We start from the raw sequence: 16,510 nt of genomic DNA, 5'->3' as shown, positions 1-16,510 counted from the left end.
ACGCCGTATTGCCGAAAACCTACAAACTACAGGTGGAGGTTGCCGACCATCTCATCCCAGTCCTCGAAGTTGTGTCGACTTGCTATGCTATCTAAATATCTAAATCACCTCGATGGAACCGATGCAACGGACGGCCTGGTCCACTCATTGCTCGCTGCACCTCATCCTTTGTAGGGATGTACGGATCAGACCTATCGGAGATGGCTCACTCGTTATCGATTCTCAAGTACAACAACGGACGCAGCAGCTGAGGCGTGATCCAACTCATACTGACCTCGCGCAATTAAAGTATTTTCGCGCAGACGAATCGCTCCATTCCAGAGTACGAGAGAAGAAGCAATCTCAAGTTTGGCCGGATTTGATCACATCTACTGGCTATACATACAGTGAAGGATCTACTTCATCTGGCTCAGCTAAATTTACACCAATTCCGAGATGGAATCATATGTACACATCGCTTCAGAGACTCGTGTACGAATCGGGAAGCAGGTGCCTTCGTAGTGATCACTCAAGCCAATTCTCCTTATTACCCTACGTAGCCCTCGACAGCATTCAACGCATATCGACTGTCAGATCTGATCAAGGTCCCGAAAGGAAGTGAAGGGAGCGCGTACAGCGTCATTGCCCCGACAATCCTTTGGTACAGTATTGGCTGGACTTAAACATCCATTGTTCGCGTCGTTTGGGGCGTCTCTCATGGAGCTTCAGATTTCCTCGACCTTTGTTGTCGCTCCCCCTCATGAGGGCAGAAAAGGCCTCGGCGGACAGTGATTACGCTCGTAGATCGTCAGATATAAGGTCGCGGACGGAGTGAGAAATCAGATGTCTTTATGATATCCCCAATCTTCTTCATTATCCTTATTCTGCCTCAACCCTATCCGTAACATCCTTACGTCAAATCTTCATCTGCTATCATATCGTACACAATGCCCGATCGCCTCTCAATCATCAACGATCAGAAGTCCACCACAGGACATCAGCCTCATTACTGCGAGTTCCAACGATGCTTCCCGATCACAAAACCGCCACTTGCTATTCTCAGGTACTCCAGCTCCGTCAAGCGGATTCGATACTCACACTTCTGGACAGCTTAGTATCGGTCACGCCTCATCCGGCCCTGGCCCTAGTCTCGTTGCGGACACTGCGAGAGATACCGCAGAAATCCAAGATGGCGCCACTGTGCATGACGAAGAAGGGCACACGCGAACCGAAGGACGGGCGGATGGCTTTGGAGCAGGGAACGTGCGCATCGAGAGAGGTGAGGATCTAGGGACGCAATCGGAGATCGAGACGCTTTATTGGCTTGTATGTACAACATACTATCCGAGGCGGAGCTGGAACGGACCCTCGCTGAGTATCGGCGTCGTCCAAGGAGGTCCGCTGCCAAGCGATGGGTCTCTTCCACAACCAGATCTCTTGGCTCTCTCTTCTCCAGGAAGAGCAAAGACCGACGCGAATGATCAGAGCGGTACAGTATAGACAGTCTGGAGCTGTTGAGCTTTCATTGGTATTTTCCTCATCAAAGACTTAAAACCGCTTATTACGTTGATACCAATACTGTACTGCCATGGCTTGCCTTGCTAGCTAGCCGGTGTCCATACCTCATCTGAGAAACTGCTTTGCTCGTAGTCTTCAGATAGAAGGTCGGTGACATGATACTCGACTACATAGTTGATACCGCTTTACTTTTCGCGACATGCTCGTGTGCGTGTCCCAAAAAGAATCATGCGAATACTCACTAGCCACATCAGCTTCTGTACAGAGTGTCTGCGTGTATGATAGATAGGCCACCGGTTGAAGCTGGGAGGAAGGTGTTTCCGCGTCGTGCTTCAGTCAATTCACCATTTACAGTATCTACCAATTTACAATAAGTAGGGATCACAGCTCATACATACTGACCAGCCGAGGCCATTGCCTCGCCTGATCGTCCCATACCTTTGTCGTGCCACTCGCTGACCCCTCATCCTTTGGCGAGCAGGAAGACGGGCACCATGTCATATCCTGACCTCTTCCTCTGACGTGCTTCGTGCTCCTGCACAGTTAAAAGCACATCCCAATATATGTATATACATATATAATGGTATATCATTCCCAATCTTCCCTCACAAAGTGCTGTCCAACACGATCTCCTTTTGATCTCGAAGCGTTTTTGTCCCACATTACATACTTGAGAAACATGAACGCCTCGAACAGCTCTCAGCCGCAGACTGATCGCTCTGAACTGAACAGCACAGAGATGTCAACCTTATCCTCTGCTCAAACAGCTACCACCAAGAGCGATCTCGGAACCTCAGCGATCTCTGCCGAGAACACCCGCTCCTCTGAATCCGGCAACGATCCTGCAGCTCTACCAGACAACGGAACACAGACCAAGACCAGTGCGAGGGCTCAAGCTTCGGCGGACTCACAATCTGTCCAAGCTAGGCAACGTAATGCCGCTTACTCAGCTGACGCCCAACCAAGACATGAGCCCTCAGACGAGGGTTCGTTGTTCGGGGTCAGTGAAGGTGCCCTCTTGGCCGGAGCTTGTTGCTGTCTCCCTGTATGCCTCTGCGCGAGCTGTTGTGGCGGTGATCCTCTGGATGATTGCATCAATGAACTCTGTTGAGTGAAATCGTGTAGTCCGACTGCAGTATCATGCAGTCCATTTTTCGCCACAGCAGTACTTCGGGATGGTACGGCTCGCAGAAGAGGCCAAGGGCTCTGACGTACATAAGAATGGTCTCTGTTATTCAAATCAGGACTCATGTCAAGTCATCGAGCTGGGTGGAACCTCACCTGCCGAGCCTCACTGTGCGGCAAAGTCAAGTCGAAGGGCGGATCATTTCACACAGGATCAAAGGCATGCCCCTTAATTAAGAGACTTACTGACGCGAGATCAATGTTTGACTGGGTAGGATTGATAGAACTGTGGTCTCATCGCCACATTGGCAGGACGGCGGTTATGCGTGGTGATTGAAGGGATCATTGAGCGAGATGCTCAACGAATGTCCCCGACGCAAGCAATTTATGAGATGGGCAGGGACAAAGATGAGAAATATCACATGGCCATGTGGCATCGAAATTGATGTCTCCACCGCCATCATCATACTCAGGCCAGAAAGCCGGTGGCGAGTGCATTGGCACATTGTGCATGCCTCGACCCGGCTGCCTAAGCCTTTGACCTCTGGTGTATCGGTTTTCGTGAGGACGAGTGACCGACTTGGTGTTTGAGCCATGCACCTTTCTGTGTGAAAACAAAGGTCAGGCAGTCCGTCATAAGACGTCATAATTGTTCGACCGACATCCTTCTGCCATTCCACCTTCGTCGACATACTATAAAGACCACCAACATGTATGTACTCTCAGACTCCGGCATTGCTTGACTCCTCTCCAAATACTGGCTTGTGCACATTAGCCCTCACCCATCCCTTCCCGCACACCATTTGAAGGATCCCACATCAAATTAAGAACATTCGAATCTCCTCACTAAGACGTCTTTGTCCACGATGGAACAGCCAACACGAAGTGGTGGCGGCATACTGACTCCTGCAACGACTAGTGCGCGAAATGAAACAGAACAAGCATCGATTCAAGCCACGATGGGTCCGGACTGGGACCGCCAGGCCTTTTCAACGGCATCCGAAGACAATGACAAAAGAGCCCACCACTACACCGAAGGGCATGAGGAGAGCACCGGAACTTACAGACAATCCGATTCTGGCACCTCGCCCAGCACCTCTCCCGGACTCGGGACCGAGCCAAGGAGAAATGAACCATACAAGACATCACTGTGGCTCGGATTCGACCCTTCCCGCGCCCCGGATGGCACGCATCCGGAAACGATTGAGTTTGTCGGAGAGATGGCAAAAATATACCAAACGGTCGATGGGCTGGCACAATTGAGTGCCAATGGATCACTGGAGCCAGACCATCGACAAACCAGTATCCAATGCTTTCTTAGACATCTCAACCGGGGCAGTAGATCGGACAGCAGGAGCCGATAATGTCGGGATCGATGGTCCGACGGTGGAGATTCGTTTCAGATAGATTTGAATCGTAGTTACTCATTTGTCAAAGACGTTGAGACCATTGAGATATACGGCCACTGTAGTAGCTTGAGCATATGTTCGACATGCACATTAGTGGAAATTATTGTAGTATATGCCCGTCGTCCAGCTCAGGCCGAGCTCATTCGGTTCTCCTCTTGCACCGCTAAACCCCAAGCAAGCGGTGAAAACGCAGTCCAGTGGACAACTGCCTGTGCCACTACACAGCAAGCTCGCGTACAAAGTCAATGACGACTCCTGATGTACACTTGACCGCTTACAGTACATCGGAAATAAAGGGTAGCAGCCTTACTTGTGGGACCTTCCTGTTTCTTGCCCTATTTCTGAGACCTAGGCTCTGTCAAGGATATAAGGCAAGTCTATGACAGCCTGGCGAGGCTTTCGCGTTCCGGGGTAACCTTTGGCACGATTGACAAGGGTGGAAGCGATGTCACGGGTTCGTGTGTCATGTTGAGGGATCCTTTGCGTTGCAATAGCTCGGGTGGGCAGCGATGAGCATTGTCCGTTCGCCCTTTATAAGTCGCGGTCAGATGCATGGCCTATACTGGGCAACAGTCATGCGAACCCCACTTCAACAGACTTATCGATCTCAAAAGTTTATTCCATCCCACTATCATCGTTAGGCGCCTCCACACCTCATTTCGTCGAACTCTTCCGCCACTCCTCACAGTGACAGATCAATACATATCCCTGCATTTCCGAATAGCTTGCGCTCAAGCACGATGACGACCGCCAACTCTGCTATCGAGCTTCCCGACCTGTCAGAATCCAGTCCTGATGGTGATTCAGAAACTTGGAGTCAAGCAAGGGCAAGTGAAGATTCGTGCATAACCCAAAATACCGACACAAGGAGTACCAGAGACACAGACGTATCGGCTCTCAGAGCTGCTTATGATCGACATTTCGAGCCGGGTGGACTAGCTAGCCACGGCCCGACCGAGACAGCGTCCCACGTCGGGTCGCACAGCAGCAGCCAGACGACTCTGGTATCTCCCACTACTCCTGATCGAGTCCATTACGGTAACCAAGGATACACCCGACACATAGCAAGCTCTTCGGGGGCAGATGTCACCCACGCAGAATTGCTCCAAGAAGCTCAAAGGGGTCGTGAAGAATTCATAGCCGCTTTGTCAGCTATGAATGACACTGTTCGAGCTTTAGATGAACAGCAGCGCAAAAGGCAGGAATCTTGCGGCTATCAGTGCTTGACCTGCGTGAGCTGCGCCTTCAGCTGCCTGAAGTGTATTGTATGTTGTCCTGTCAAGCTGGCTTGTGGTGGGGCCGAGTGCGCCATCTTGTGCGGGACTTGCTGTTGTTGCCTTCCGTGCACTGCGTAGTCAGATTAGCTCGTAGATCATGGCTCTGCGCATACAGAACATTTCGATACGGATTCTCATAATTGTGATTTATATATCATATGCATGGATCTTGAGGCATCTCCCCGATCTTTCAACTCGCTTCTCTGCAATCGTTGTCGAATGCATCGTGCCTTGACATGGCCTCTTCACAAAAAATACCCAGCGGTGCCGCCATTTGCATGCCGCATCTGAACCCTCCTACCTTCAATGGCAGCAGTTTCAGAAGATAAATGGATCCATTCATGCTCTTAAGTTTTGTTCCTTGACGACGAAACAGTCACTCGCTCCCAAGGGAGGTCTGTCTGTACGACGCCCAGTATACGTGACCTAGAGGAGGACAAAGGGAAAATGAGGCAGCTCAATGTTTCACCACATCACGTTTCCTCATCTTGCATAGACGCGGACAAGAAACCATCGTCGATTTTGCCGTCACAGTGGGTCATGATCGGATCAGGACTGCATAGCTGCAATGTTTTCGCATTACAACGCAATACTTCCTTGCTACAGTGACACAGAGTCTCTAGCTAATGCCAAGAAGCCTCTTCTTGCCAACGATCGTCTCGTGATTACGTCGCTGAGATCCATCAGTAGCTCTCATTTCGTCCTATATCATCTTGATACCTGAACTTCTGCCTAGCCCGTCGACATGTCCTTGGAGTCGTCCCAAATCTCGCCTCGTACCTCTTCCTCTGAGGCTACTCCACTTTATCTCAACGATTCCACTCAATGTGGTCCTCATGAATCTCATCAAGACGAAAACCTAGCCGCCAATCCAGATGTATACATGAATAACGCTGGCTCAGATCAGCGATACTCAGATGCTCAGAGATCCAGCTTCCACTCATCAGCTGATACACTACGATCCGATTCCAATCCCACCTCACCCCCGATTGAGAGCTCAGATCTTTCAAGAACTTGTACCTTACCGGGCTGTAATTGCAAATCACGCCCTCTTCTAACATATACTCTCAGCGTCGTGGATGAATACCTCGACCGCAAAGGGGCCGGCAGACGGCGCGGGGATGTAGCCTCTGACTCGGAGTCATGCGCAACAGAGAGGGGCCGGAAGCGATGTAACCATGATTCGTGTGCGGACAGGTGGTGCGACTCAGTTTCTTGGATCGGTCGGACGAAAGAACGAATCACGGACATATGGAGATCCGTGAAAGACAAGATTAGCCATCGCAGCTAGTCGTATCATCTGGTAATACCTGTTGTACCGTCATGATCGTAAGAGGTGAAAGAAGTGCATCTTAGTGACAGAATGCTACGTTGACCTCGACGTCGTCAAAGGGTGCGAGCAAGACATCTACACTCCGCATCCAAGTGTATCGATCCTTCTCTTGATCTATTCCTGCTGCAGATACAGCCTCATAGAGCAGTCAGGCTGATTCACAAGAAACGAGCGCCTCATTCGTAAGACGGCTTATGACGACTCCTCGCCGAGTTATCTCTGACGTGTCTGATGTGAGACGGAAGGACCAGGTGTCTTGAAATCTTTGAGGTATACACAGGAGATAGGGGTTCAAAGGATCTTTCATGCGCTCATGAAAACAGCAGCTCCTTTCTGCGTCGTCGACGACTCAACTAAAGTACCTAACCCAGCGGCTATGCCGGGAGTTGCAATATCGCGAGTGCCATTCGTTATGGACCAAGTCCCTTCCTCAGAATCGTTTTTCAGCCTTCCTCGCCTGCCTGAGCCTCTCTTCACCAGCGACATTTCACTGATTCAAACGAATCTTCAGGATATAAGCGCGATGACTGAACATTCTTTGCAAGACTCTCGCCGAGCTGATTATGTTACAAGATCGCTCAACTCCTTGGATTCCACAGCTGATATCAGCGGAATCCAAACGAATGATTCGGTTTCTTATCCCGCCACTAACGAACAAAGCTCTTCACCCATGTCATCCAACAGGAAGTCCAGCATGAGAAATGAAGCAAGCGAGGATTCGCACTCCACCCCTGATGGCTCGAAGAGTGATGTCCTGGCAAGCTCATCGCAATCGGCGTCGAATGATCACCAGCCTACCCCGAGCGAGCTAGACGAAGAGGAGGTGTTGAGCCTGATACATCTTAGATACCGAATTTTCAATCCCGATGGCTCGCAGAGAGAGGATGCATCTGTACAGGACGCCATACTGTTCTGCTGCATGTTAAGTCAGTTCAGTCAACCGGATCATGGGGATCCCGATGAAGACTTTTCCGATAATGATGAGATGTCAGTGATCTACGAGGAATCGTCAGACGATGACAATGGATCGATGGAAGGAGTGATTATGTTGAGTTCGGGAGGATCGCTGTAACGGGTTTCTATGCAAGCAGAATGAGATATACAGGACCTGCAGCCACAATGGGTCCTACCTTTTGAGGATGATATACATACCGCCGTGATCGTTTCATACCTATTTTGTGAACCCTTCATACAGTGTAGCTTTGACTACACCCAGCTCATGTCGACGGGAAGTCTTGCGTCGAAAACGCCGCAGAGCCTAAGAGGTTCTGAGTATTAACGCTCTAATGCTCTTGAAAATGGAGAGCGGATATCTGTGTGTTACACGGGTGCCAGAGAGACGCTAGTCCCTCCTCGTCAGCATGAGCATCTTGCCTTCTCTCTCCGAGAATGGGAGCGCATAAAATCCTTACACACCGTGTATAGCCTTTTGTCTGTAGCCTTCCTCGTCAGATGAGGTTCATGCATGCCCATGATCATGTCATCTATCTTCCCACTCACAGCAGTTTCTCGCTGCCTATCACCTCCCACTTCTCAGCTGTTCCTACACAGCTCACAATAGCCACCTCCGCAACTTCCAGATCACCCAAATGCCCAATCTTGCTATTCGCAATTGCAGCTATCTCATCCCGTCTTTCCGGACTTACACCGCCGTAGAACAAGCTGAGATGCGGGAAATATGTCGGCAGGTTCTTGATATTGAATGCGTCTTCTACTGCTGTTCTTAGACCAAGCAAGTCTTTTGAGGGCGTCACAGGCGATAAGACCGATTGATAATACTTATCACCTTTTTGAGCTGGGTTGAGTTCTACCTTGAGATCTTTCAAGGGGTGTCGAGCCGCGGCAGCTTCAATAGCTCCTCGTAGCTTCGTATGTATATCCACGAGACTAGTGGAGAGTGGTATAGGATGTATAAGTGTTATATGAGGAGGGAAAACCGGTGAGGGCAATTCTAACCATGCGAGATCTGTAATCAGGCTCTGGAATCTGTCCTTTTCTTCTTTGATAGTGGGAACAAGCCAGAAAGCGTATGCTAAGCATGATCGTTGCCATCAGCTACTACTTGGGTGATGCTGCTCTGGGGGAGCTTATAATGTTCACAGATGTGGCTGCAGGGGAGGATAGCCATAGCGACAACTTACCTGCAAGCGGAGGAGCAGCTGGATCCTTGGTAGCGTCTGTCATCGTAGCGTATGTCTACAGGATGAACGAAGACGAAGAATTGCGACCAAATACCGATTCTTTATATCGTTCCCTGAGTCCAGGAAGTGCAAGTCGAGATGCTTCAGAAGGGACAAAGGGCGAGAAACAATTCAAGCCTGTGAGCGAGATTGGACAAAGATGTGGGAAAAATGAACTTTAGAGTACAGACTTTATCAAATGCAATCGCAAGGCGAAGGAGGGTCCGACGCCATTGATCAGAACCAGATCGGCGATCTCCGCCATCTGATCCCCTCTAATCTTATCAGCCATCAGCTTTCATCGAATGATGTTATGCATGTCGGGGAGGAGTACAACATAATGACACAATGGTACGATTGTCTGTGCTATGCTATAGTAATAGTATGCACCAGCCACGAAGCAAATCTGATCCCAAGCTGTGTTTACCTGATCCCACCCACTTTTCCTGCGAGACTGAGCCAAGCTAAGATCCTCCAAGCAATGGCTATCGCTACCATAATTCCCATATACCGCGCCGTGTTCAGGTCTTTCCATCCGAATAAAGCGAGTCTGCGGAATAAACACCTCAGCTCAATTGACAGACTCAATGCTCGGGTCAAGAAAAGCAACTGCGACTCACAGTTGCTCTCCACTCTGCGCTACACAAGCGCCAGAGGATATCTGGTCTGGAGTACAGTTGAAAACCAATCCCACCGACTCATTGATGATCTGTATACGAGTTGCAGCTGATTGTTTTCCACTCCCAATCAGCCTAATTCGGCAAACAATTCAGGGTAAAATGGAATCACCTTTTACACAAGTACCCCAAGCCAGCTGAAAACCAGGATTCACTCTAGGTCAGCGGTTCCCCCTTTGAGTCTCTTTGCAAGATGAAGAAAGGCTTACCCCAGCAAGCCAAGTGGGCACGCTCAGCGATATCACACCACTGATCTGTCCAATCATAGACAAGATGGTCGACACGACACTGAGGATCCAGCCTATCAGTGATGAATCCCCAATTGATGGGTAAAAGACAGGACATGTGAACTTACGTGACTGTCAGACCCTCGGTCTGGATCCAACTACCGAAAATCATAGCGAAACTTTCACCCATGTTCACCATAGCCCAAATAGTGATTGCAAATTCGAAGTAAATGCGAACGGAAGTTTGCATACCTACACCGATATTCATCTGCGCTCATGGCATTCATCAGCAAGTCTGTTTTACCCAAAGCGTACTGAGCAGCAGCGTTGTCCCAGAAGCTCACGATAGCAGCATAACCGATAGCTCCCGCTAATTCGAAACCGAGTTCCACTATCGTATAGGTGATAACGAACGTAGCAGGTGAATACCTTGCACTGGATTTCGCTTCATGCAAGTAAAGATTCCGGTCCGCAGGGAAAATCGCCATCGCATTCAGTAATCCAACAAAGGCGATCGCTGAGGTGGATTCGATCGTTATACCGATTCGATCTTGGGCGCCTGCATATTCACAAAAGGCAACTCGTCAGCCCACCTGCTACTGGCTCTTTGAGATCTCGAGCTCACCCGATGGACCATGATTCAGCCTCTGGAAGAACAAGATGAACATCGCCCCCAGTAAAGGGGTCTGTACCAATCGATTGAAGAAGACGTCCTTCCTCCTCCAGAGGTTCTTCCAATGTCGTTCTAGGACAACTGGCAAAGCGACTCTCATAGATGTGGTTCCTTCTCCTCGACTCAGCACTTTTGTCGACTGAGCTGCCTTCTCGTTCTCGCCTCCTGTTTCCTTGACATTTTGGGATGACCAACGGGATGTCAGATCCCTTACTCGGGTTAGGGAAGTTTCATACCCCTCTGGACGGGGATCGGCAGATACCAAGTCGAGGAGGTGATCTGCCGGATTGAAGAACTCTGAGGGCATTGGGTGTCCTATCGAAGTGAAATACTCGACTGCTTCCGATCGTCGACCGTTGAACTAGGACATCGATGATCAGGTCAGCTTTCTTCCGGTCGGGATCTCATGCCCCAACAAAGCTGAGGGGTAGGACATACCGCTACGACTCCGCCTTTCGCCAGAAGAGTAACGTTATCTGCTAATTTCCAGATATCACTTCGAGGTTGATGTATGGTTGCTACACATTGAAGACAATTAATCTAATGTTGATCAGATGATGAAAAACACATACCAATTACAGTCCTGCCAGTCGCAGCTATATCCCGTAATACCTGCATCACACTAAGAGCTATACTAGCGTCCAGGCCAGATGTACTATCCAGCCACAACATTTCAGCTCGGATCCCAGGCCACCTAACGAAAATGCCCGGTAAACCGTTGACTCACGGCTCATCAACAACCAATACAGCAGGATCATTGATCACTGTACAATATAGTATAATAAGCGAATCGTCTCGACTTCTCTCAGCCCCCAGCTCTCAGCTCAGCACTTACTCTGTACAGCAAGACTCGACCGTCTTTTCTCTCCTCCGCTAATACCCTTAAGTAGTTGCCCACCAACTGGCAGATCCGCACAGTCCTTCAAGCCGAGCATACGCAGCACAGTCTCTGCTCTCGCTACCTTTTGACGTCTGGCCATTTTATCGGGTAATCGCAAGATCGCGGCGTACGTCAGAGTCTCGCGGACGGTCAAAGAGGGTAAATGCCAATCATCATCTTGCTCGACAAATGCCACGTTGGATCGAGATGCGCTTGAAGCTGCTTCTCCAGCGAAGAGGAGTGAGCCAGAATGTGAGAAACGCGATAATGGTCCCGGATTGAAGGGTCGTCCAGCGATCAATTGAAGAAGCGTTGACTATGATGGAGATTAGTATTTCTGTCGAAGGTCCAGTTTGAAGTTAGATAGCGAATAAGTAATCTTACTTTGCCTGCTCCGGAAGGTCCTAGAATAGCAGAGATCTGTCCCGCTACATGGCTCTTCTGTCAGTAAGTTTCCCATAATACCATACGATCCGCGACGTACCTGGGAAGTCAATCGAAATATCGTTCAAGATGGTCTTCTGCTTATCTTTGACCGCTCCTCTCCCCTTTCTCTCCCAGACCAAAGTCAAGTTCTTCACCTGCAAGAGACATCAATTCAGCTATACGAACCATTCTCCGCAAAGTAAGCCAGTAAGAATGCTCACAGCTACATCAATCTTATCCCTTGTCATATTACTCTCCATGACGTCCGTGCCTTTTCCCCTACTATGACTTTCAATCTCAGACGCATGCTGCGCCAATGATTTCGAAATTAGCATCTTTATGAACAGAAACACGTGTCCGCTCGGCGATCATTGGTTGTCGTAGGATTGAGAGACATACCTTGACTCCTCCAGCTGGGTAGATCCACAAGATCAAACAAGCCAGAGCGTACTCCGCAATCGTTACTCCGATAAGACCTCCGAACCATGCCCCAATATTGATAGAAGCGTCGAAATTCAGGCCGTTCAGAACGTTGTTTCCGATACACTGCAACCGGTCACTGCCTCAGTCGAACAACTGCTCCTGCAACTCCCTTACGAGCACAGATCAGAGCTGCATCCGAAGTCTCACTTACCTGGTTCAGATTGGCAGCGGAATCTTGCGGGCAATCGAATACTCTGTCTTTGAATTGGGTAGTAGCGATGATACCTGCAGCGCGTCAAATCAGCCTCTCAACTATCCACCTGTGCTCCAGGACTACAGGATGCGAACGGACTCACGGAAAGAGTAGAAATATGGACTGAGCCATCTGATCCAAGCTACATACGCAGGTACATGTACGCTACTCAAACATCAGCTCCTCCACTTTTGCAAATGCGATTACAACAGACGAGTCCTACACTATGAAACCTGAACTCATACTACAACGACGTATCAGCTCCACAACTCTCAAAATTCAGTCAACATGAGAAAAAAGAGGGACACTCACATCATAAACAGATTGAAAGCGTTTCCCACCAAAGAGGCAGCGGCGAACGATCTCAACAGTGAAGACTAATAATCACGTCACGCGATGTCAACTCCACTGACATGTAATCATCGGCAGAGAAGGCTGACTCACCGATACAAGCGATAAACCTTGAGTAGCGAATTGCACCAGTATAGTCTGAACCATTTCATATCAGCATGGCCAATCTTCACTCGGGTAAGGTACTGACTTACTGAAGCAATGGAAGTGAACAGTCTGGCAGCCAAGTCTTCCGTCCGCAGTCTCGAGATGAAGTACACCAAAACCACATATATCGTGGGCGACAAGATGCTCGGCAAGAGGTACGAGACGAAGTCCGAAATTATATATGGGGTGACGTCCTATGAAGATGACACTGGTATAAGTCCTTGATATTGCAAGCGATGTGAGTTTGTGCAACTTACGTATAGACGATCCTGGAATGAAAATCACATCATCAGTCTACAAGTAGGAGACCGGCGAGGTGCCAAGGTTCGAATGCTTACCTCTCTTTCTCCATCGAATATGACGAGATCTGTACAGAATTTGTATATCCCTATATCGATTTATCAGCTTGACTTATTCCGGGAATCAATACACCAGGCTCACAGAAAACTTGTTGCAGGTAAAATACCCCAGGTATCAACTGAAAACTGAGATTCTTCAGACTCTGAATACCTGTGGGCGTCTAATGTGTAGATAGGACGTCAATATAGCTGACCATGGTCGGCGCGGAGAGCGGAGTGAGCTGACTTACTTCAGGTAATCTATAATACGTCACTCCAATGATCACTCCCAACAACACAGCTTGTACAGCAAAGCCTACCAATTGCGGAACATTTCGATAAACATTCCGATGAGCTCTGGCAGTAAGTACGATAGTCTGTTTGACTAATCCTGGTCTTCTTTCATCTTTCGCATCTATCCTCTCCGCGTCGACCCCCGCTCCTCTCCTATGCTCAGCAGTCATAGCCGGCTCTGTTCCATCTTCTGAGTCTGGGTGGGCCTGAGGATGGATCGACGAGTGTGAGGAGTCCACCGAAGACTTCGACAATACAATCTGATCATCCGAAGGGGATCGATCCTTCCATGCATTCACTAAGGCTGACACTCTTTCTCGAGAGGCTTCTTCCGCCTCCGAAGTCCGATTATCGATCGTCGAAATATCAATCAAGAAATCTGTAATCGCACCCAACGCATCGCAAGAATCGTCAGCTATCAAAATCCACCCGAAGTGCATGTGTACTCGTGAATTCTGACTTCAGAAGGGAAGACTGCTCACCAAGTGGATTGACGCCTTTCTCTACTCGTTCACCTAGCCCGCTGAACCAACCTAGACACTCGCTTCGTAGTCCAGAATAGACTATTTCTCCTTTGGCCAATAATGCTATTCGGTCGAAGATGTCAAAGGCATCTGACCGCGGTGCATGAATCGATAAAATGACAGTTCGACCACGGCGAGCAAGGTGTGAGAGTGTGAGCAAAAGGAGGTAAGAAGTGAAAGCGTCTAATCGAACGATGACAATATCAGCATGCTTTACAAGAAATGGCATTTCATAAGCAGTCCATAAAAGATCAGAAAGACTCACCTAGACCAGATGTCGGTTCCTTTTCATCACGCACAAAGCGACATTATCAGCAATGTCATTACAAATTACGGATATGCAGTTATCAGCTCAATCTACTCACATCCAGTATCATGACGCTGGGAAGGGTGACAAGCACACATCCGATAGATAATCGCCTATCAAGACCCTTCTTGTAAGCTTGCCTCCATTTTCAAGAATCTTCAAAGAGACCACCAGCAGCCAAAACCTTCGGGGACATACCTCTTTTCTCCACCTGATATCCCCTTGCGCAGAGGTCCCCCCACTACCGTATCAGCCGCATCCTTCAGTCCTAATTCATCTATCGTCTGATCTACAATCTGCGTTATCGCTTCATTCGATAGGGAAGTCGGCAACCTCAATTTCGCAGCCTGTTGCGTCTCCCACGCTCAGCCTCAAGTCTACAGTCACCCCCAGGCGCAGGGGATATAAGCTTACATAAGTAAGGGTTTCTCGCACTACCATGTCCCAATGTCCCAATCATCAGCTTCCCAATTCATCATCTCAAAGGGACATGATTGAGAGGTTCGGACCGACCCGTTAAGCATTCCACCAAGTAATCTTGCTGCCTTACAAACCCTATTCTTCGCCTCATCTCGCTCTTACTCATCTTCTTACCCTTCACAGCGCGTTTATCTGTCTCCCTCGTCTCGTTCGTTGGGATCGTTGATGATGGCGAAGTTGGGGTCCGAGTGGCCGAATAATAAGCTACTTGGCCTGATTCGGTCGGTAGGCCAGATAATCGATTGGCAATGGCATTCAGCAGAGTTGTCTTGCCCGATCCTGATCCACCGAGACTGCATTTCAGAATATCAGCATCATCATCCTGATCAGGACACACCGAATGTCTTGAGATAGCAGGGCGAAGCGAATAGAGTCTGGTCCTCGCAACCAGTATGAGGGTGATAAGATACTTCCAACTCACATAGCCAGCACTTCTCCGCTTTTACAATCGCACGTTACATCCTTCAAGATCCATTTCTTCTTAGGCTTCTCCTCTCCTATCGGAGGCAAAGTCTCTTTATTATCTCGTTTAAAGTACTTCGGGAGAGTCGGTATCCACCTAAAATATCATGTCATTGTCTCAGCTACATTCCATCGGCATTGCGCAGCTATAAAAAAGGGAGAGTTTCTGTTCGATAGGCAGACTCACGATGAGATCTTCTTATCTGGTACACCAATCGTCAGACCTTCCACGGAGAGATGAAAAGGTAATGGCGGCGGTAAGTTGAGTAACGCATTTCCGCCTCCTGGTCGGCTCCTTAGACCACTATCAGGCTCCGGTTGAGGTATATCGGTATGATACAAAAGATCACCGGGTGGACTTTGAGGAGTAGCAAGATGAGCAGCTTTTTCCTTTGATGGGGCTGGATCCGCACTCGAGACTGGGACATTGGAAGATGAACGAGCGGGAATATGCGGCTGGCTATGATCGGAAGGCCGATGTCGACCATGAGAACTCCTCCGGATACGTGTCATATTAAGCGACTGATCTTCGGCATCCAGAGTACCATGCGAAGCTACCTCGTTCTTGATTTGGGCTTTGTGATCTCGATCTAATACTCCAGATGATCCTTCGACCTGGACCTCAAAAGTGGAAGCAGATCCAATCCCAGATGGCCTAGCTTCAAATCCACCCCTATCTCCTAGTTCGCCCCGCTGGCCGTTGGCCAAGTCCGACCCGTTCTTCGTCGCTAACTTCGTCTCCTCGTCACCATCATCACCGTCATCTCCGGATCTGGTATCATTGAGCTGAGACCGGGTTTTCTGCGCAACACGGTTGATCTGGATCGGTGGTCCTAGGGTCGGAATCCTTGATGAGCCTACTCCCGTGATCACATCATCTTCATCATCCCCTCGTTTCAACGACATCTCGGATCGAATTGAATTCGGTGCTGATCACTTCATCTAAATACCAAAAAGTGAAAGGCGAATACAATGTCCACAATTCTGTGATCATGCCCCAGGATCAGCTCATTCTCTCAGGTACACATCATGTAGCCCTCGAGCCCACCGAAAAACATTGATGAATTGGCTGATACACTCACTATGCCTCTAACTCCCTTCACCACCGAGACCGAGCGATCGAAAGTTGGATATTATAAACTATAAACAAACCTCCACTTGCTCACTGTCTCGATTATTTCCTTCAACAAGCACTCTTGTGTAGCAGTTCAGTAGTCCGGTCTATCT

The 16,510-nt window shown here is 49.0% G+C and overlaps 5 protein-coding genes across 5 annotated transcripts; 3 read left to right on the top strand and 2 right to left on the bottom strand.

Annotated features, from left to right (window-relative positions):
* Nucleotides 1–2,176: 2,176 nt before the first annotated feature.
* Nucleotides 2,177–2,608, top strand: I303_102441 (uncharacterized protein; the record flags this gene model as incomplete). The annotated part of the gene is made up of 1 exon (XM_018405797.1): nt 2,177–2,608. One exon carries the CDS (start codon nt 2,177–2,179, stop codon nt 2,606–2,608), a length of 432 nt encoding a protein of 143 aa, XP_018264291.1.
* A 2,163-nt stretch (nt 2,609–4,771) lies between these two features.
* On the top strand, nt 4,772–5,258 carry I303_102440 (uncharacterized protein; the record flags this gene model as incomplete). The annotated part of the gene is made up of 2 exons (XM_065968546.1): nt 4,772–5,178; nt 5,222–5,258. The coding sequence occupies 2 exons, from the start codon at nt 4,772–4,774 to the stop codon at nt 5,256–5,258; spliced, it is 444 nt and encodes a 147-aa protein (XP_065824618.1).
* A 1,906-nt stretch (nt 5,259–7,164) lies between these two features.
* I303_102439 (uncharacterized protein) lies at nt 7,165–7,713 on the top strand (the record flags this gene model as incomplete). Its single annotated transcript, XM_018405795.1, has 1 exon — nt 7,165–7,713. One exon carries the CDS (start codon nt 7,165–7,167, stop codon nt 7,711–7,713), a length of 549 nt encoding a protein of 182 aa, XP_018264289.1.
* A 424-nt stretch (nt 7,714–8,137) lies between these two features.
* I303_102438 (uncharacterized protein) lies at nt 8,138–8,825 on the bottom strand (the record flags this gene model as incomplete). Its single annotated transcript, XM_018405794.1, has 2 exons — nt 8,138–8,673; nt 8,783–8,825. The coding sequence occupies 2 exons, from the start codon at nt 8,823–8,825 to the stop codon at nt 8,138–8,140; spliced, it is 579 nt and encodes a 192-aa protein (XP_018264288.1).
* A 419-nt stretch (nt 8,826–9,244) lies between these two features.
* On the bottom strand, nt 9,245–16,189 carry I303_102437 (uncharacterized protein; the record flags this gene model as incomplete). The annotated part of the gene is made up of 32 exons (XM_065968545.1): nt 9,245–9,371; nt 9,442–9,547; nt 9,611–9,635; nt 9,708–9,786; nt 9,854–9,993; nt 10,070–10,284; nt 10,351–10,759; nt 10,837–10,916; nt 10,971–11,053; nt 11,126–11,162; nt 11,234–11,594; nt 11,663–11,706; nt 11,763–11,859; nt 11,926–12,012; nt 12,104–12,250; nt 12,339–12,412; nt 12,484–12,545; nt 12,604–12,624; nt 12,693–12,757; nt 12,825–12,869; nt 12,926–13,072; nt 13,217–13,266; nt 13,320–13,398; nt 13,468–13,889; nt 13,993–14,217; nt 14,300–14,318; nt 14,400–14,454; nt 14,540–14,688; nt 14,756–14,775; nt 14,855–15,114; nt 15,243–15,380; nt 15,471–16,189. The coding sequence occupies 32 exons, from the start codon at nt 16,187–16,189 to the stop codon at nt 9,245–9,247; spliced, it is 4,587 nt and encodes a 1,528-aa protein (XP_065824617.1).
* Between the last annotated feature and the right edge of the window lie 321 nt (nt 16,190–16,510).

This window comes from Kwoniella dejecticola, chromosome 3, assembly GCF_000512565.2.
Source record: "Kwoniella dejecticola CBS 10117 chromosome 3, complete sequence".
NCBI lineage: Eukaryota > Fungi > Basidiomycota > Tremellomycetes > Tremellales > Cryptococcaceae > Kwoniella > Kwoniella dejecticola.
Note: the sequence above shows the minus strand (reverse complement) of the source record. Positions and strands in the feature narration are given on the sequence as shown.